This window comes from Lampetra fluviatilis, chromosome 21 (genome assembly GCF_964198595.1).
Source record: "Lampetra fluviatilis chromosome 21, kcLamFluv1.1, whole genome shotgun sequence".
NCBI classification, from domain to species: Eukaryota; Metazoa; Chordata; class Hyperoartia; order Petromyzontiformes; family Petromyzontidae; genus Lampetra; species Lampetra fluviatilis.
The window spans coordinates 8751174-8770093 of NC_136295.1; the positions used below are offsets into that span (position 1 = coordinate 8751174).

General features: G+C 44.3%; 1 protein-coding gene across 1 annotated transcript in view; it reads right to left on the reverse strand.

The window, feature by feature from the left end:
* Positions 1–18920, reverse strand: part of LOC144938203 (integrin alpha-8-like) — a 52757-nt gene that overhangs the window by 16264 nt on the left and 17573 nt on the right. The window contains exons 9-21 of the mRNA XM_078866003.1: positions 17966–18010; positions 17788–17831; positions 17304–17360; positions 17131–17183; positions 15479–15684; positions 12448–12639; positions 11483–11528; positions 10893–11000; positions 9989–10044; positions 7993–8147; positions 5508–5645; positions 4032–4099; positions 2423–2570 (exon numbers count right to left, since the gene is read on the reverse strand). Of these exons, the coding sequence (XP_078722129.1) occupies positions 2423–2570; positions 4032–4099; positions 5508–5645; positions 7993–8147; positions 9989–10044; positions 10893–11000; positions 11483–11528; positions 12448–12639; positions 15479–15684; positions 17131–17183; positions 17304–17360; positions 17788–17831; positions 17966–18010 (1316 nt within the window). The remainder of the gene's footprint in view (positions 1–2422; positions 2571–4031; positions 4100–5507; positions 5646–7992; positions 8148–9988; positions 10045–10892; positions 11001–11482; positions 11529–12447; positions 12640–15478; positions 15685–17130; positions 17184–17303; positions 17361–17787; positions 17832–17965; positions 18011–18920) is intronic.

The following is an 18920-nucleotide window of genomic DNA, read 5'->3' on the forward strand; positions in this document are numbered from 1 at the left end:
GTCAGCCCGATGACGCGACACCACACTCCCGCCAGTGGGCTGGGAACGAGCGAACGAGCGAGGGCCTGTTTTGCCAGATGGGTATTATTTAGGGTTTCCTGTGGCGGCCGGCTGTAATCATTCACGCCGTGACAGCAGAACACGGCCGATGCTCAGGGGACGCTGTACTCGCCACCCAAGCTATCCGGCACCATGCCGCAGGAACACGGCACGCGGGTCAGAACTTCACAACGACTCTCCAACAACGAGGCAGCCGCCCCTCTTCGTCACCGCAAAAAGCACTGTTTTGAGAAGAAAGCCAAACGGATCGAAAGGCATTTTTAAACAATGTCCGGATTTAATGTCAAAGAGTAAAATAGGCAGCGGCAGGAATGAGCGTGTAAATCATTAGTTTCGGGGGAGACCCTACCGGCAACTATTTAAAGATGTGCCTACTTTGTTGGACCGAACTGCACTGATAAAAGATTCAGCCCTGCAATTGATTTATCACACCATTGCTAGCGGACGGGCCTCCACTAGAAGGAACTCTAGAGGGTACCTTAACCTACTCTTCCATGCTGCCTGGAAGTGTCGGAAGAGGGTGGAGTACACGCTCACTTTAGCCCGCCGAATGTGGCCTACCAATCGACCGTTTGTGGTGCTCCCATTCACACTGCTGGGTGGACAGAGGTGTAACCGAAGCTATGACTGTTCAATATGTAACATCTCGTCCCCTCCTATCCAGTTGGATCCATGCAGTAATGTTGAAGCGCTTGGGGAAAAAGGCGCGTGTAATTTAAAACACGCGTGCGTGAACGCACGCAACATGCGGGGAGGTGTAATTAAATTAGAACGTCATTGAGCCCATTCATCTTTCAACAATCTAAGGTTACAAAACACATCCACGCCCTTCAGGTCGGAAGTTTGATTTCAATTCACAGGAACATGATAACTGATTTAAAAAAAACCTCAGGCAAAAAGAACGAAATGACCAGTGATTGCATAACTGCTGGAAAAACAAACACTTCACTTTGATGTGCTAGACAAGCCACGTTCAGGCCCATTACTTAAAAAGGTCTGCACTTTAAGAAATTAATTTATACATATATACAAACAAAAACAAACATTCCTCACGTAACCTACACTGACTGTTGGTATTCTTAGTGAGTACTGTTAGCGAGCACCTATACACATATATAAACACATACATTTCATTCATGAGTAACATCAATCATGTACGCTGCTGTTTTGCTTTAAATATAACCATAAACTATTCATTGTAAAACATGCTTTTCCTTACGGATCTGTCTTCAGAAACGTGTTTACATTTTGTCCCGTAATATGTGAATACGTGAGTGCAAAACGTCCCACTGGACCGCGTGAAACCCTGCAAGTGTGCCTGCGAGAGAATGTATGCGGGAATAAGTTATTCCTGTGCGAGTGATATATTTGGTCTGTAAAGGACCTTAAAGTAGATTTCTACGAAAGAAACTACATAAATGTTCAAATGATTATTTTTGCAGTATTAGAGGTTGTGCACGTATGCGTGTGTGTATTTAGCGGGAAGCGTAGGGTAGTGGTTAGCACTCTGCGCAATGAACTCGGTCAACCGAGTTCGATTTTTGCTCACGGCCATCAGTAACGATTATCTGCATCAGTCCCAGACCTGCCCTTGGCAGACTCAGCTTTAAATGAATATCTGATACAGTGTGGTGCTGGCCACCCACCCCCTCGTGTGCCATGCTGACCTTCACAGGTACTCGTTAACAGTACTTGCCTTACTATTTGGTTCTTTCGGTAAAGTCACGTAGGTAGAAAAATAATACATCACGACGTTTCGATCGCAACACAAGCAATCGTCATCAGGTGGGACAACCACAGCAAGAAAAAACTGCTGAAGTAATTTGTCTTGCTGTGCTTGTCCCATCTGATGAGGATTGCTTGTGTTGCGATCGAAACGTCGTGATCTATTATTTCTCTACCTACGTGACTTTACCGAAAGATGGAATCGTCACAGCACGCTCGCTGTATCAAGTAAGATACAGCTATCGTGCTGTGACGGTTCCACCTGAAGACGGAAGCTTGTGTTGCCTCCGAAACGTCGTTATTTTTATTTTTATTTTACTTTTATTAATTTGAATTTTTTATCTATGTGACTTTACCGAAAAAACCTAAGAATATTAATCCTTGCAGTCACGAAAGCTTCAAATCTAGAATTTACCGAAAGAACCAAAGAGTATGGACTCCTGCAGTCACGAAAGCTTCAAATCAAGATAGTACTTGCCTTGACAGCCTGTTCAGGCTATACGGGGGGGGGAGGGGGGAATCTTTGTGGTGGTGCAGTGGTTAGCGGGGAGGGCATTCCGCGCGATCCGGTTGACTCGCTCATTGGGGGTCATCTTTGGCAGTTCTGTGCAAAGGAAAGGCGATTCGTTGCCGGCACCTCGTTATTCCGGACGACGCCGACGTAATCGGCCTCGGGCGGCAGGACCACGTGGAGCTCCGCCTCGTAGGCGCCCTCCCCGTCGTTTCGAGAGTTCACCGTGAGCACCAGGGAGTTCTCATCACCGATGTACAGCTGCTTGCGGTCTCTGTGCAACCAGGGCGACGGAAAAAGGCGAACGAGGTGCGGCTCAACACATCGCTCGCACGAGTCGGGATTAGACGTGGCAAAACGCGCCCCCGTACAGGCAGACTAACGCCTGATTGCAGGCCAGGTAACCGAGTCACCTTGAGACCGGCTGCCACTGGGGGTGCCCTTTGAAATGTTTGACATGAGATGCGAGTCGCTTACGGGGCGTAAAGTGCCCCGCGCGATGCCTCATCATAAAGGGCGCTTTATCAAAAACGGATCGTAATCTCACTCCCCTGCTGGTGTACGGTTCTGACCATTACACCTCCGATTCGCACCTCCGATTACCGTGGTTGGCTACGCTCGGTGCGAAAGAAATTCAGCAACCATACAAATACTGTACAGTGTCTAAGTCCAAATGCGTGAGGGAGCTCTACAGAGCCCCCACCCCCTCAAAATGGTATTTTTGGCCAACTCTTGCTAGTTGTGCAGCGATTCAGCGCTTGAATCACAGCACCACTCTCAGTATTCAGACATAGGCTCTAAACTTTACTGGATATGAGTATTGAGCAAAAGGTATGATAGTCTAGGTAAAGGTGCAGCCCTGCAATTACTTGTTCACACCACTGCTGACCAGCCTCGACTAGAGGAGCAATAGACAGCCCCTCTAGCCAGTAATTTGGCCTACTCTTCCACACTGCTCAGATGTATTGGAAGAATGGGATTGGCCAAAAGTTTACCCTATTACACATGACCGTCCAATGGATTAACTGTGGTACCACCCATTTATACTGCTTGGTGGACAAGAGGTGGTCGGATTTAAGGAACTTGGCCCATTGTTCAACTGCCGTGCTGGGAGATCAAACCGGTGACCTCTGGATTGCACGTTCAGTGTGCTAACCATTAGAACACAACAGTACCCCTTGGGGAGCCACAAAGAGACATAAACAACAACGAGGCGATGGGAGGGAGAGTGGATGAGGCAATGTTCCTTCCACCCGCACTGGCAGAGCCTCAAGAACGGTGCGGGGGCCATGTTAGCGAAACCTTGTTTTTGCGAGAGAGGAAAAAAATGGACTGCCCAATTACATCATTAATATTCGAAGGTCAACATCGCTGGGCACGTACGTATAGTTACGGCTCAACATTTTTAAAGATGTTAATGAACATGCTTATATAAACAAAACATCGTGATATTTTTCTTTATATATATAACAAATGTGATCTGTCAGCTGATCAAATGAGTGCACGTTTTCACAGTTGTGCCTGCATGGTTCTCCAATGTATTTTTAGTTCCTGAAGAAGCTCCGAGCAAACGGAACGAAACCTCGGACATCGTAACAAAACAACATGTGGGACATCCCAAAAACCCTTTTGAGAGTTATCAAACTGTGCATTTAGAACATTCATTTGTTCACCATCAATTGATTCATTTTGTGTCATTGAAGAAATGGATGCAAGTGAGATTCGCAGTACTCACGACAGAGCCGAGAGCTTGAGAGATGGCACGCAAATGTTGTCTGACCCACAGTCCAGAAGTATATGAGCCTAAAAGGAGGACAGGGGAGTGATGTTAGATTTTAACATAGGCTACCTCCTCTCTGATCACAGTCATCAAACAGAGCAGTCAGACTCACTACTAATTGCTGTATGCGGCTCGTTAAAGACCGCTTTGTGACGTTAGAGTTTTTTGTACCAAATTATATTGGAAAAAAAGGCTCTTCTTGTTATTTTGGTGTCTGACCACTGTTTTAGAGCATCAAACTTTATATTGATGAAGATGTTTTATTTGCCCAGAAAATCTGCAATGAGTCTCAAGCCCCGTTGTATTTTTTTTAGGTTTGGCAAATTCTAAATTTCTTTGGAAAATTCCATGAATGAGTGTTTAGCACGTGGGAGGAAACTTCAGTACTTAGAAAAGAACCATGCGCGTGAGGGTAATGCTCGAAACAGATAAGATTCAAGAACCATTGGTGTATTGCATTCTCTTGGCCACCTCACACAGTCCAAGCAGACATTTGAATGAAGAGAGACAAAATGATTACACAGTCATAATATTAAAACTGAGAATCATAATATTGCCCGCGACAAACCTATGTATGATTCAGGCTACGGCTTTGCCACGGTAGTAATTTGTCATTAAAATTTTCCCCAAATGTTAGGGAAAAAAAACAAATTGGCAGAAAGGTCAGGGAATAAAGTGGGACAGTGCCCCCCCTCCCTCCACCCTCATCCTGACCTCCCACAACATCTCACTGTGGTGAAATGGCATCTCCTTTCCCTGGTATGCAGGAGCTTGTGGGTTCGATGCCCACCCTTGACGCCTGTGAATTTTAAGTTCGTGTTCTCTCCCTTGTGTTGGTCCGGTGGTTTTTTTCTCGGGGTCCTCCGGATTTTCCCTCCTACAATTATAAACGTGCATTGAGTTTATTTGGCTGCTACTATTAATCCCCACGTGTGATGATGGGTGGCTCAGGTCACCTCTGAAATGAACCAATAACTCAGTGGGCTTAACTTGGTATCATAAAAGTAAACATTATAGAATTATTTAAAAGAAATCAGCGGCAAGCCGAACCCAATGTGTTTCCATACCACCACCCCATTCCCCTAGTCTTTCATAGACTCTTTCCCCTGACCGCTGTGACCTCCGTGACTAAATCGTAGCCTTAGTTACGATCCAATTTTCAAAACAGGTACCCACAATTTCGATTTAAAGCTTTCGTGACTGCAGGGATTCATCTTCTTGGTTCTTTCGGTAAAGTCACGTAGAAGGGAAGTAATAAAATAATAAAAATAAAACATAATAAAATAATTCTCATGACGTTTCGGCCACAATTCTCACGACGCTTCGGCCACAACGCAAGCAGCCGTCCTCAGGTGAGGACGGCTGCTTCCCTTCTACGTGACTTTACCGAAAGAACCAAGAAGAGTTACCCACAACCCGCGTGCATCGAACCTGCTTCTGGATGTGGTCGGGGCTGAAGTGGTTGCGGATTGGCCGCAGCCCCTGAGAGGCTGAAGTCGCCTCCTCCATGAGCGTGTAGTTGAGGCTCACGGCGATAGGCGTCAGCTTGTCCCGGAACTCCGTCTCGTCCTGTGGCGAAGGTTGGGTGCCACACATGACAGAGACGTGAAATGAGAATGCATCTGCCATCATCTCCCCAGTGATAATGCGAGCACAGCCAGGGTTCTTAATATAATTACGACAGAAAGTCTGTTTCTATGCATAAACTAACATTTCTTACTTTTGTTGTCTCTCCAGTGTGTTTCAGGGTTGTCGTGAAAGTGTATTTATTATTTCGATTTAAAGCTTTCGTGACTGCAGGGATTCATCTTCTTGGTTCTTTCGGTAAAGTCACGTAGAATGGAAATAATAAAATAATAAAAATAAAACTTAATAAAATAATTCTCACGACGTTTCGGCCACAACGGCTGCTTGCGGCTGATTGCGTTGTGGCCGAAACGTCGTGAGAATTATTTTATTATGTTTTATTTTTATTATTTTATTATTTCCATTCTACATGACTTTACCGAAAGAACCAAGAAGATGTATTTATTATGCTTGTATCCCCAGCCTCACTGAATATCAGTAGGAGGCGACGATTGGTATGTATATTCCAATTGAATTATGATTAGTGGTAAATTTTCAACTGTGGTAAACATGGGCATCGACGCCAACACGCACAATGGCCTACTCTTGCAAACGGCCTACTTTGGCAAAGATCTTTAACATTCACTGTGAAGCAGTCGGTGCATATATTTTGTTTCATACAGCCACAATAATAACTAGGGCGGCCATTGGGTTTGAACTATGCGCCTCTGCGATAAGCGGCCAACGCCCGACTGCTAGGTCACGTTATCACCCAAAGTGGTTGCTGCATTTTTTCAGTTCCTGAAGAAGGCTCACAGCACATGGCGTAAAATATTAGCTATAATGCCGAACAATACTTGGTACCAGAGGTGTGGACTCGAGTCATGTGACTTGGACTCGAGTCAGACTCGAGTCATGAATTTGATGACTTGCGACTCGACTTGGACTTGCATAACAATGACTTTGTCCCACCTATGAGATGTGGACTCGAGTCATGTGACTTGGACTCGAGTCAGACTCGAGTCATGAATTTGATGACTTGCGACTCGACTTGGACTTGCATAACAATGACTTTGTCCCACCTCTGCTTGGTACAACCAGAAAAACGTTGACGTGAGCTATACAGCACAATGGCGAAAACCTATGGAGTAGAACGTTTATTTAAATTCTGTCGGCCTATGGGACTTCACGCCTAAGTTTTACAGCTGCACGAAATGTGTTTACGCAGGCAATCTCTGGACTGGTTTCCACCTGGCAAGGTCTCATCAGCTGCATCAGGCTTGTTGAACAAATACTGCTGGGTTGTGAGATGTTACCGCAAACAGCACTCCCGTTTTGTGATTTTTTTTTTTACTCACCGAATCAGTTCTACGATTTGTATGCAAACAGGAACCAAGCTCGGTAAATAATTAATGGAATTTGTTAGCAGTGGTGCACAGGCATAAATAAAATAAACTCACCAGGTTCAATGGTAACAGTACAGTGCCCAAAAATATTATTTTAATTATTTACAAAGCCTTTGTTAAAATTACTAAATCTATATGCCATGACAGTAACAATGAACTTCATTAGATTTTTGTTTCATTTGTACTCATTTTAGGCTGAGTTAATCTAGGGGATGTCCAATAATTGGACAGTGAACAAGGTGTTGTCTGGAACAAACCCATGTTTGCTTGGATCACTGTGCAGTGTTCTAACCACATCACTCCCCACACACTTATGGACATACCACATGCACGTATATACGTAAAAATGACCCTCCGTCATGTAGTCATTCAGATTGTATGGTAACGTGTTGTTAGCAAGCATCTATTAAGGCCAGTGCCTCACTGATGCTGATGTTTACACACTGCACAAGATACTCACTGAAGGTGCAACAACCTCGGGGAGTTCCAGGACTGGTTCAAATATCGCTCGTCACTAAGGTAGCTGTGCTCAGGAATCAAACAACAGCACACAACACCACCTAAACTCCCCCTTACCACATCAGCCAATCCCCTCTCGAGTCTGTGCCGCAGCCATTTAGCCCCAACTATCCAACCAAACGTAAGCTTCTTTGGGGGCATGCAGTGCTAGGCATGTAGGTTACATGACAACTTCGCCTGCCGGAGGAGCTCACTGATATGACTGCATCCAACGCTTACAAGGATCTGTAAGTTCTTCATGCACTCCAGCCAGTAAACCCAGGACGAATCGTATTCAGGCAAGCCTGAATGTTTCAAGCTGGTGTAAGTGTTCTTGTAAAGGGGTCCACTTTATGCAACCACAGAGAAGACGGGGGCATAATGAGCACACGCACACACACACATACACGCCAGCTCCTGTGCATATCGTTCAGAGCAGTACTTACACGAAGGTACACGGTGAGCTTGTTGCAAGTGGGGCCTTCTCCTTTGTTGATGGTGATGCGCTGCTCATATCGTGACTGCTGTGTCAAGGCGAAGAGAGCCCTCTTGATGGTGCCCTTTTGCTTCAGCCGGTCCAACTGCAGCTCCAGGTTAAGCTCTGCACATGGTCGTGCCATCAGAGGAGGTGGAGGAGTGGTCACTTGGGTTAATACACGTGGTGGTCAGCTAAGCTTAGAGAAAAGGTAAAGGTGCAGCACTGTGATTGCTTACCAACACTACTGCTAGCACGACCCTCGACTAGAGGAAGCTCTAAGGAGTAAGGCTAGGTGTCTAGAAAGAGGTGGGGGAAGTCACGTAGGTGAAAATAATCAAAGAAAATAATAAAGTGAAAACAACTAAATTAAATCACGACGTTTCGGACGCAACACAAGCATCCTTCATCAGGTGGGGACCACCACAGCGAAAACAGTTGCTGAGGTATGCCAAAGAGATGGCTTTGACAAGGTGGGAGAATTCACACTTTGACCCACGACACGTGACCTTGCCAATCGACTGTGGTGTACCCATTCATTCATAATCAACGTTTTTGGGTTTAGATCGCGTTATTTATAAATGTGTCGTAACCCTCCACCACCCGACACGGCCAATTAGTAAAAAAGTGTCACGTTGACAAAAGACAAATAGTTCACTGCTTTAGCCCACCGGTGTGTTGAAGCGTGAAACCACAACATTTACAATTTGAGTACGACGTTTCGCTGGTAATTGCATCCAGCATCATCGGGCAATTCGCCAGAATGGTGAGGCTCTGCTGTGTCTCCCGTTCTTATATAGAGCAGCAGCAGCAGGGTGACGTCATCATTGACTCATTAATTCATACTGGTGGGTGGGCAGAGGTGGATGGATTTAATAAGCTTGCACATTTTTCTCAAATGTTGCACCGGGAGATTGAATTGATCTCTAGTTTTCAATCATGCTGTGGTTACAATTATACAAACATTATAATGAATAACCATTATTGTTTACAATCCTTTGGTTAGCCAATGCTGGATAAAGGCCTCCCAATGCTGTTGGACGTGGGGGTTGTTTGACCATACTACACTGGTCAGGTTGGTGAAAAGAGGACACAGGATAGGTGCAGATTTCACTGAGGTTAGCCCTGGCTGGGAATCAAGCATAAGTCTCGAGTTTTGTAGTCCAGTGCGTGAATCGCTGCTCCACCAAACCACCACACAGCTAGCTTAGTGGGCTCAAGTCCGCGTTAGGGGAAATTAGCTGCCAATGCCGATGCCCTGTGTTTGAATCCAAAGTTTCAGCTACTCAAAATTAAACCAGGTTCTCATGCTGCACTAAGACGATGGTCTGGGTTTATTTTGCCATACACATTATATTTTCTATGCTATATTCAGAAAATTATTTATCTTGGGAAACGTTTACTTAGTCTCAAGATTGTTCAGGTTTGGTAACTTCCTTTTAAATGAGTGTTGTGCTTCATGTGGCGGAGACTGGAATGACCTGGCCCAGCTTTGTGGGCAAAAAATGGAAGGTAAAAATAACCCCCATAAATGTTACTGATTGACAAGCATGCTTAACTTGGCTAAATTCCAGCTCTGAGAATTAAAACATCTCTGCGATTACCACGCGATGAACATTACTGTCCATATGCAGAGCAGGTGAGAATTTTATACCCTCTAAATGTGTGGACAAGGGTTCACTTTGAAGGGCTCTCAGAAGTAGATTTGCGACATCTGCTTCACACAGATCATTCTCTAACACAAGACTTTTGCATTGCTCTGCGAGACTTGATCTCATGAGACGATGCTAATATTACAATCGCATACGATTGGAGGACTACCATAACAATTATTTGAACGATTGACACGCAGCATCACAGAGTCATATAGCTTCATCAAATGTAGAGAACCGCTCAATCCGATTGAGTAACTGTCCACTGCACACGCACGGCTAATTCATGCGTAAGCTCGTCGTCCCATGTCTCACCCGTGGAGGATAGAGCGCCTTTGCCTACGACTTGCACGCAGTAATTCACCGTGAAGCTGTGACGGGAAAGGGCAGAGAGCAAGTCAGCGTTAAGTGTCGTGAATTCGGCGACACGAATGTACAACCGGCAGTACCCCCCTCCCCACGCCGCTGCGACCGTAATTGCCTCGAAGCACGGGGAAGTAATGAGGTTGCTTTTAAGTGGCATGCTTTTGGGTGACATTGTGGACAATATAAAAATCGATAGGCAGCAAGTCGCCAGCCAATTTAACGTACCCGGGGATTAATACATCATGGCAGGAACAGCAATTGAGTATTGATCGGATGTCGTTGTGGCACATGTATTGATTAGAGTTGAGAAAACATTTATTATAAATCAGTTCCGTTTTACATGAAATCCAATTAACTGCCTAAAGTGATGGGATAAAACAAACATGTTTTAAGGTTGGGGTTTAAAAAAAGAAAACATTATTGGCTATAGTTTAAGAAATACTTAAATGTACTTTTTATGATACTTTCATCATGAGACCTTTATTGCCTTTTGAGAAGCCACACTGGGAAAATGAATTCCACACAGCATTGGCTGTCAACTTATTATCAATGATTTTGGTAACTGCAATATCACTGGAAATCTGATAAATAAGCAATGGGAAACCCTTAGATGCACGCACAGTTATAGGCAGAGTATTTTAGGTTCCATGAGTTTTAGCCATCATTGAGAATACTGCCCAAATCAATACAAAGCAGCCATGTCCACTCCATTGGATGGAGCCACAGAAGGCTGGAACCCGCAGGGCTGCAGTGCCCATTTGACTCTTAGGAAAAACCACTGCACCTCCACAGCAACAATGCACGGGCACTGTTTGCAGTGGAGCCTGTGTGGGACGATAAGAAGCTCCTGTACCATGCGAAGGAAGATGTGCTCCCAGCCTGTTTGCAGTCCTTGCTTTCCAAATTAATGATCTGTGGTTCGAGCTGAAGTTCTGCTTCCACTGTTACCACCGGACGTGCCCTGTTGGAAGAGTGGAAGCACAAACACATTCTTAAACATTTTGATTGAAGGGTCACAATTTATTTCTGACTCCCTGTTCAGTGAACGTCAAAGTCCCTTGCGTCACGCGTAACGTTTAAAATGTCACCAGTCGAAGTCAGCGCTGGGGTCACATGGTGTGTCACATGATCATTTCTTCAGAGACCTTGGGTGTTGCCCCCCCCTCCCCCCTTTGCTTCGCTCTAATCCTGATGTCGCTGATATTTCGCTTCTAGTTTAGTGAACGTTCAATATTTCAATCCGTCGGCACATTCACTTTTGACATCGCACTCAGGTGAGGCTCAAGTTGCCATTACGTTGATTATTATTACGTGCATTCAGTGATCCAGTGTTGAATGCACCTTAATTGACATAAGATTCTAACAAACAACCATTCTTAATGCAATACATATACCACTGCGTCATTCAATATGAGCCAGAGGTGCAATACAAAAAACACTCACCTGTACACTATAGCCTTGGAAGCGCCAAAAGCACCCACAACAAGATCTGAAATTACAAACATTTCCTGACATTTAGCCAAGTCTCTTGGTAGCACTTGTCTCCTTCATGTTAGTACTTAATCATTCCATAACCAATGTAAAAAAAACAACGTAACGCGAAAAACATCTCTCTTTTGTGTATACCTTAGCTCTGCCGTCATCCGGTGACGCTACTTTGACAACATTCTAGCTACCGGAGGCCTTGATAGAAAGCTTTGGTTGATGTAGTGAGGATAGAGTGAGTTGTATAAAATGAGAGGGGGAGAGGTAGGCAGGGTATGTTGAAAAGACCCACAACTTAACCTTTTCCCATTCCAATGACGCATGTCATCAGTTTTTCTTCCGATTATGTACATGTACGCATGTGTACATCATCGGCACGAAATCGAAAGTAAAAGGCCATATAGGAGGGCGTGTGGCACAGTTTGGCGCCAGCTATCATCGAGTGCAGTTGTGTCACTACAATTCTCAATGCTTGCGCATTCAGAGATTCAACGGTGAACAGGACCCCCACCCTGCAACTAACTTGCAGATCTTCTTTGTTCTTTCGGTAAAGTCACGTAGAAGGGAAATAATAAAATAATAAAAATAAAACATAATAAAATACAATTTTCACGACGTTTCGGCCACAACGCAATCAGCCGTCCTCAGGTGAAGAACAGGTCTGTCGGAAAGACAGCGTCGTGAGAATTGTATTTTATTATGTTTTATTTTTATTATTTCCCTTCTACGTGACTTTACCGAAAGAACCAAGAAGATGAATCCCTGCAGTCAGGAAAGCTTTAAATCGAAATTTAACTTGCAGATGTCTCGGAACGGGGAAGGGGTTAATTATAGGACCACCAGGTTTCCCCGTGCATAACAAATACATAAACTCGGTGGCCTCTCAACTAGTTGGAAGAAAGGTGCCGCACCACGCAAGTCACCTGGGTATCCGTTTTTGTCCACGTCGACTGTGCCGCGCAAGGCGTAACCGAAGCTGGAGGGCATGCTAGTCCCTGGCCACCGGCTCTCCAGCACCTGCGAAGGAACTGGCTTCAGCCCATCCTTGTCGCCGTTGTAGATGTACACGAGACCCTGCCGGTTCTCTCCGCCAAAAGGGATCCCGACCGCCACATCTGCCAAAGGAGAAGAAAGAAAAAAATCTATATTAATCTTACTGATAAAATGCATTCTTTGTCTGTCTGTATGTGTCTGTCTGTCTGTGTGTGGACGAAACTTGCGAGGGATTTGGCTCGCAAACCGTGGGGTTTACGTTTAAAAAAAGTAGCCAGGTACCACGCCATAAGCCCCGTGGTGAGCCAGCGCTATTTCATCTTCGCATCCTACCCAATGTGTGCAGTTACTACTATAGAGTTGGTAGATGCTACTACTATAGTCCGTAGATAACTACTGTAGAGCGGGCGGGGGGATGGTGAAAGGGGGGGCCGGGGTAGCAGCCCAGCCCCAGCCTGCCAAGGTGCCACCACAGCTGGCTGGCCAATCTAGGCGAGGCAGGGGACTCTGCATGGGACTAGGCCTCACCATTACACTCTGTGAAGTGAGAACTATTACAGAGTCGCTATATACTATTCTAGAGTCGGTATATACAACTATAGAGTGGGTACATACTACTGTAGAGTAGGTAGATAGTACTGTAGAGTTTGTAGGTACTGCTATTGTAGAGCGGGCGGTGGGGGGGGGGGCGGTATAGCAGCCCAGCCCCAGCATACCAAGGTGCCATCTTGGCCGGCTGGGCAATATCGGCGAGGCCGGGGGCTCTGCACTGGACTAGGCCTCACCACTACACTTTGTGAAGTGAGTACTATTATAGAGTCGATATATGCTACTCTAGAGTCAGTCTATATGACGATGCTACTACTATAGTCCGTAAATAACTACTGTAGAGCGGGCGGGGGGATGATGGGGCGGGGGGGCCGGGGTAGTGGCCCAGCCCCAGCCTGCCAAGGTGCCACCTCGGCCGGCTGGCCAATCTAGGCGACGCCGGGGGCTCTGCATGAGACTAGGCCTCACCACGTTTGTGTGCGTGTCTGTGTGTGTGTGCTGTGTGTGTCTGTGTGTGTGTGTGGTGTGTGTGGGTCGTGTCTGTCTGCGTGTGTGGTGTATGTGTGTGTGTTTTTGGTGTCTGTGTATGTGGAGTTCCAGCCTTCATAGCTACTGAAGTGCTGTATGTCTATGTTGGTGGCTGTGTGGTGTCTACCCCCCACTTTCCATAACTTTTTAGACTTCTGCAAGCCTCTTTACATTTTGTTGTTGGACAAATGGACAAACGACACACCGGGCTTTCACAATAGCTTAGTATTTGTGTATGTATATGTTATGTTTTAAAAAAAATATATCCCCCGGTCAACGCCAGGTACTTCCCGCTAGCCAATTTAGAAAATGTTAAAAGTGCACAAAATGGAAAAGTAAAATAATGATTGAAATGTAATAAGTATTCTTGCACATTATACAAGCATACATGCATGCATCTAAAAAGCACTAAATTATTATTTAAATATATTGTATGTCACATTACCCCTGCAGCCATTAGGGGTAATTGCATGCACCACAATGCAAAAAAATGTTTTACTGAAATCATCACTCATTCATTTAGCATATCCCGTTTGGGACTTTGTGGCAACTACGATGAGTACCTTTCATGTCCATGCTTTCCGTAGCTGCTACATTAATTCCCAGCTTCACAAAAACACTCTCTTTGTCATCGTGGTCATGGTCTTCATCGACGCCTCTTCCCAAAACACTTTCCTTGGGTGATAATCTCTTCTGGGCTACTGATGCCTCTTCTCATATGCCCAAAGCAGTAAGGTTTTCTATGGTGTACTTCTCTTTTCTATTTCCCATTCTCCCAGTACCGACTCATTTGTCCTGCATGTCATCCAAAGAATGCGGAGTATGCGCCTCTAGCATTGCATCTTGAAAGAGTATATCCTTGCCTTTTTTTTATTGCTTAGGAATCACATTCGTGCAGACCAGTTGTTATTTGTTATTTAGTATTGCGTCAAGAACCCGTTGCATGGACTGTTGTGGTGGGACAAAAACTTGGTAGGACCCCAAGTGCTTCCACCTAAAAGACTTAGTTTCAGCCCGGTATGTTCGGGTCATGACCCAGAAAAAAAATTCGCACCCAGAAATACGACAACAACAATAAGCATTAATTATTTTTTATTAATTTTAATTTCATTTTTTACCTACGTGACTTTACCGAAAGAACTAAGAGTATGAATCCTTGCAGTCACGAAAGCTTCAAATTAGAATGAATGGACCTGGTTTTCTACACGAACAGGTATTCTGACATGAAGTGATAATGCATAGGCATTGGATTTTTATTACCGAATTCCAAATTTAGGCTTCGGCCACCTAACTTATGTTTAGTCTCCCCACAGATGTTGCCATGGTGTAATGGTTAGCACACTGGACTTGCAATCTAGAGGATGCTGGTTCAATTTTACAGAGCAGCATTTGAAACAATGGTTAGTTTACTTCAAAGCCCACACCCTCTGTCGACTCGGAGGTATGAATGGGTACACCAGTTAGCTAATCTGCAGGTGGCGTGTGGTGGGGTTAAGTGTAGATACTCCTGGCTCTTCAAAGACATGTAGAAGGGGTGGAATGGTCGGCCAAGTGTCCTCTAGAGGGGGCTCTCTAGAGCTCCATTTAGTGCAGGTCCTTCTGCCACCAGTGGTATGGGAAAGAAATTGCAGGGCTGCACCTTTACCCCCCTCTACCATCCTGTTTCTATGCCTATTTCCTTCTCCCAAAAACCCAGGAAAGCTAATATTCAGTTAAAACCTAGGCCCTATATGAAACCATGTTTTTTTTTATACCAGGTAAGGCCCTACTGAGCTGTGTAGAAGTGACCTGGCCACAAACGATAGCTCAACGAAGTGGCTCATCGAGTGGGCAAAGCACAGCAGCCAAAATGATCTAAATCTAGGACCTTGTGCCGTCACGTACCATTGAACCCGTCCTGGTCGACGTCGCCCAGCGGGGCGAGTGCGCTGCCAAAACGCGAGTACATCTCTTCGCCCGTGAAGCGCTGCGGCTCGCGGAAGGACAGTGTTCGCTCCTGCAGGAAGAGGTAGACACGGCCGACCTCACGCAGCTTCCCGTCCGAGCCGCGGTCCATGAAGAGCGGCGCTCCCACCAGCACGTCTTCCAGCCTGCGGCAACGAGATACGACGAACGGGAGGTGATCCAAGTGCTCGTTGCCAGACTGGTAAGCAATGGAAATCGTCTACTTACATGTTGGTACGTTTACTTATATATACGTATATTTTAAAAGTTCCGAATGTGACCATTTGCAATGTCGAGACGATTGCATTTCCGTTTGAAATGCTTGCAGTAAAGCAATGTGACACGTTAGAGAATGGTTGAAAGTAAACGGTCTCAGGAAGTTGTTTACACAGAACTACTTCTAAGATCCTTTTGTGAAATATGTAAACACTCTACAGGTGTTCATCACATGGCAATGGTACGTTTTACCATTCCCAAAGTAGGACAGAAGTCTAATAAAGTAAAACCAAAACGTCATTCGGCGATCAGGCTGAGACCATCAAATTGTTACAAATAAGAACCTGGCTCAATCAAGGTCAGTTGCACAAACCTGAACACAGGATCTCAGTCGTCCTGACTCAGTGCTTTGAAATGTTATTAACCCTCTCAGGACACCTGTCCCCTCCTTGTTGGCATGTTTTGGGTAGCTTCCACAACAACTACTTCTACTCTTACGAGAGCTCACTTAATTACCAAGAGCTCGTGTAAAAGCTTTTGGTAATTAAGATCTAAAACAGCAACACCACCTACAGCTGGAAGGGATACGAAAAACAAGATCACATGATCCACTCACTATAAATACACTATTGAAGTAGAACTAAACTGCACCTCTGGGTTCTGTTGATATATAACATAGACATCTATAGCTCAAGATCGACTGCTACTCAAGTCTAGAGCCTATGACTATGTATATTGTAATGCAGCAGTTGCAGCTCTCTGCCTTGTAAGATGCCTAAGAACAGTATGCCCATAAGAACATAAGCAGATAAGCGGATAAGCATTTAAGAAAGAAGAAATGACCATTCAGCACAGCTGCTTATCCTGTCTGGCCACAACAGCTGTTTACTTGCTTCTAAACTCATGAGACATTTTTGTTAATCCCACATCTGTGGATACAGATACAATTACGAGCATACACGTACAATGAGTACCACACTTATCACGATGCCTCCATTCAGCAATTACTTTTTACGCTCGTGATACGCACAACAAATTGTCTGTAGCTTTTTAAAAAACGACAAGCAAATTATGAGTTACATATAGCTTAATGAATGGGGCAGACAAATAGTGTACAAGCAAAACATACAAATGATGTTAAAAACAAGACAACAAAATAAGAAATGCGATCTATTCGTAACTTCGAATCGTCGAAATTTGAAGAATTGGCGAAAGGGGGAGGGGGGGATGTGATGCTCAGTTGCGTGCCGAGTGGGAACAAAATCAATGGGCCGCTATGTTAACCGGTGACGAAATTACTAAGTGCAGCAGATGCTCGGCTCATTTCCACTTCCCCCGTGATTAATTTAACATCCCCCGAGCCATCCTCCACTCACTTGTCTCCATTGACGTCTGTGACCGCAACGCTGAATCCGAAGTAGGAGGCCATCTGCAAGGCGGCAAGCCAGAGAAGGGTCAAGGGATGTTCCGTTCACGAGGTCTAAAACAGGGGCGCAGATCTCTCGCAAGCGAGTCGAACAGTTGGATCAACCAAGCACAGCCATAGTACCTGTTCGCCAGAAAAGTTATGCAGGGAGGTCATGTTTTCACCGTCTAAAATTCCAACCTGAAAAGAAAAGAACCAAATTGAGGAGCACAGAATGAGACATTTGGCAGTGCAAAGATGTTATTAGCCATTTGGGGGTCCCGTGTACATGCAAAAACACATTTTACTATTTGTAAATAATTCATACATTTCCTTTTTGTCTATCACTCCCAAGATCTTCTGGTTCAACAGTGCCTTAAGAGGCTGCTCTATTGATGTTTTTTCGCATCGTAATGCACCAACTGCAGTCATAGAATGACAGTTACTCTGCGAGAAACAGATGAACAAAATGCTACCTTCATAACAAAGGGGAAAATTCCAGCAAAGGTCAGCCAACTTGTAAATCAATTTTTAACCTTAGTGGACATGAGCCAGACCTTACTTTTAGTTACTTTCTCCTGCATAAACATAGGAATGTGCTGATCTGTCGGTTCAGATCACAACTTACGTATCCAAGTGTCCGAAAGCCTTTCGGTACACCAGTCACAAAATCTGTGGTAATGAAATAAGTTAACTCAATTAGTACAACAAAAAATCCGCTTGTTGATTTTGTGAAGAAAATCATATACGTAAAAATATCTGCCAGCAGTAACATTTAAATATGTAAAAGAATGTGAGGAACGCACCTTGCTGATTGTCACCGGTAAATTCTCCCACGGTCACAGAATAGCCTAGTTTGTAAAAATAAATATCAAGATATGAATACACCACATAACAAGCTTAAAACTGTCTGTTTACATATGTGCTTTTTTCAAACATTGGGTGTAGTCTTTAAGTGAGGGTGCGCTATCAATGGTGTTTGCAGAAAGACAAAAAAAACAGCTTGGCAACATGGTTATCAATTCTAGATTCGAAGCTTTCGTGAATGCAAGGATTCATACTCTTAGTTTGTTCGGTAAAGTCACGTAGGTAAAAAATGAAATAAAAAAATGAAATTAAAATTAATAAAAAATATTTTATTTTTATTAATTTTCATGTAAATTTTTTTTTCATTTTTTTACCTACATGACTTTACCGAAAAAATATAAGAGTATGGTTATCAATATACCTGCAAAAAACAACACTGCATGGCTGGAGTGGCATCATAAGTAACTAGCAAACTATTGGATAGAAAGGCAAAAACAGAGCCTAATCCTGACATTCAGTTGTACATAATTTTCCAATTTGTACAGATTCATGGCCACAATGTTAATAGACTTTTAAACTGTTCGCACGATAATAATTTCTGCATGAAAATATCGCCATTGCTCGTTGCGTGCCTCCACTGCCACCTGCTCGCTATATGAAAGAAAACAATTAGATTTTTTTTTTAAAGGGATAAAGTTAAAACCAAAGTTGAAGTTAAGCAACAACAAAAATCCACCATTATGGAGACTAACTCACGAACACACGAGCTCACAACTGACAACCAACGATTTAAAGCTTTCGTGACTGCAGGGATTCATCTTCTTGGTTCTTTCGGTAAAGTCACGTAGAAGGGAAATATAAAAAAAAAACATAATAAAATAATTCTCACGACGTTTCGGCCACAACGCAAGCAGCCGTCCTCAGGTGAAGAACAGGTCTGTCGGAAAGACAGTG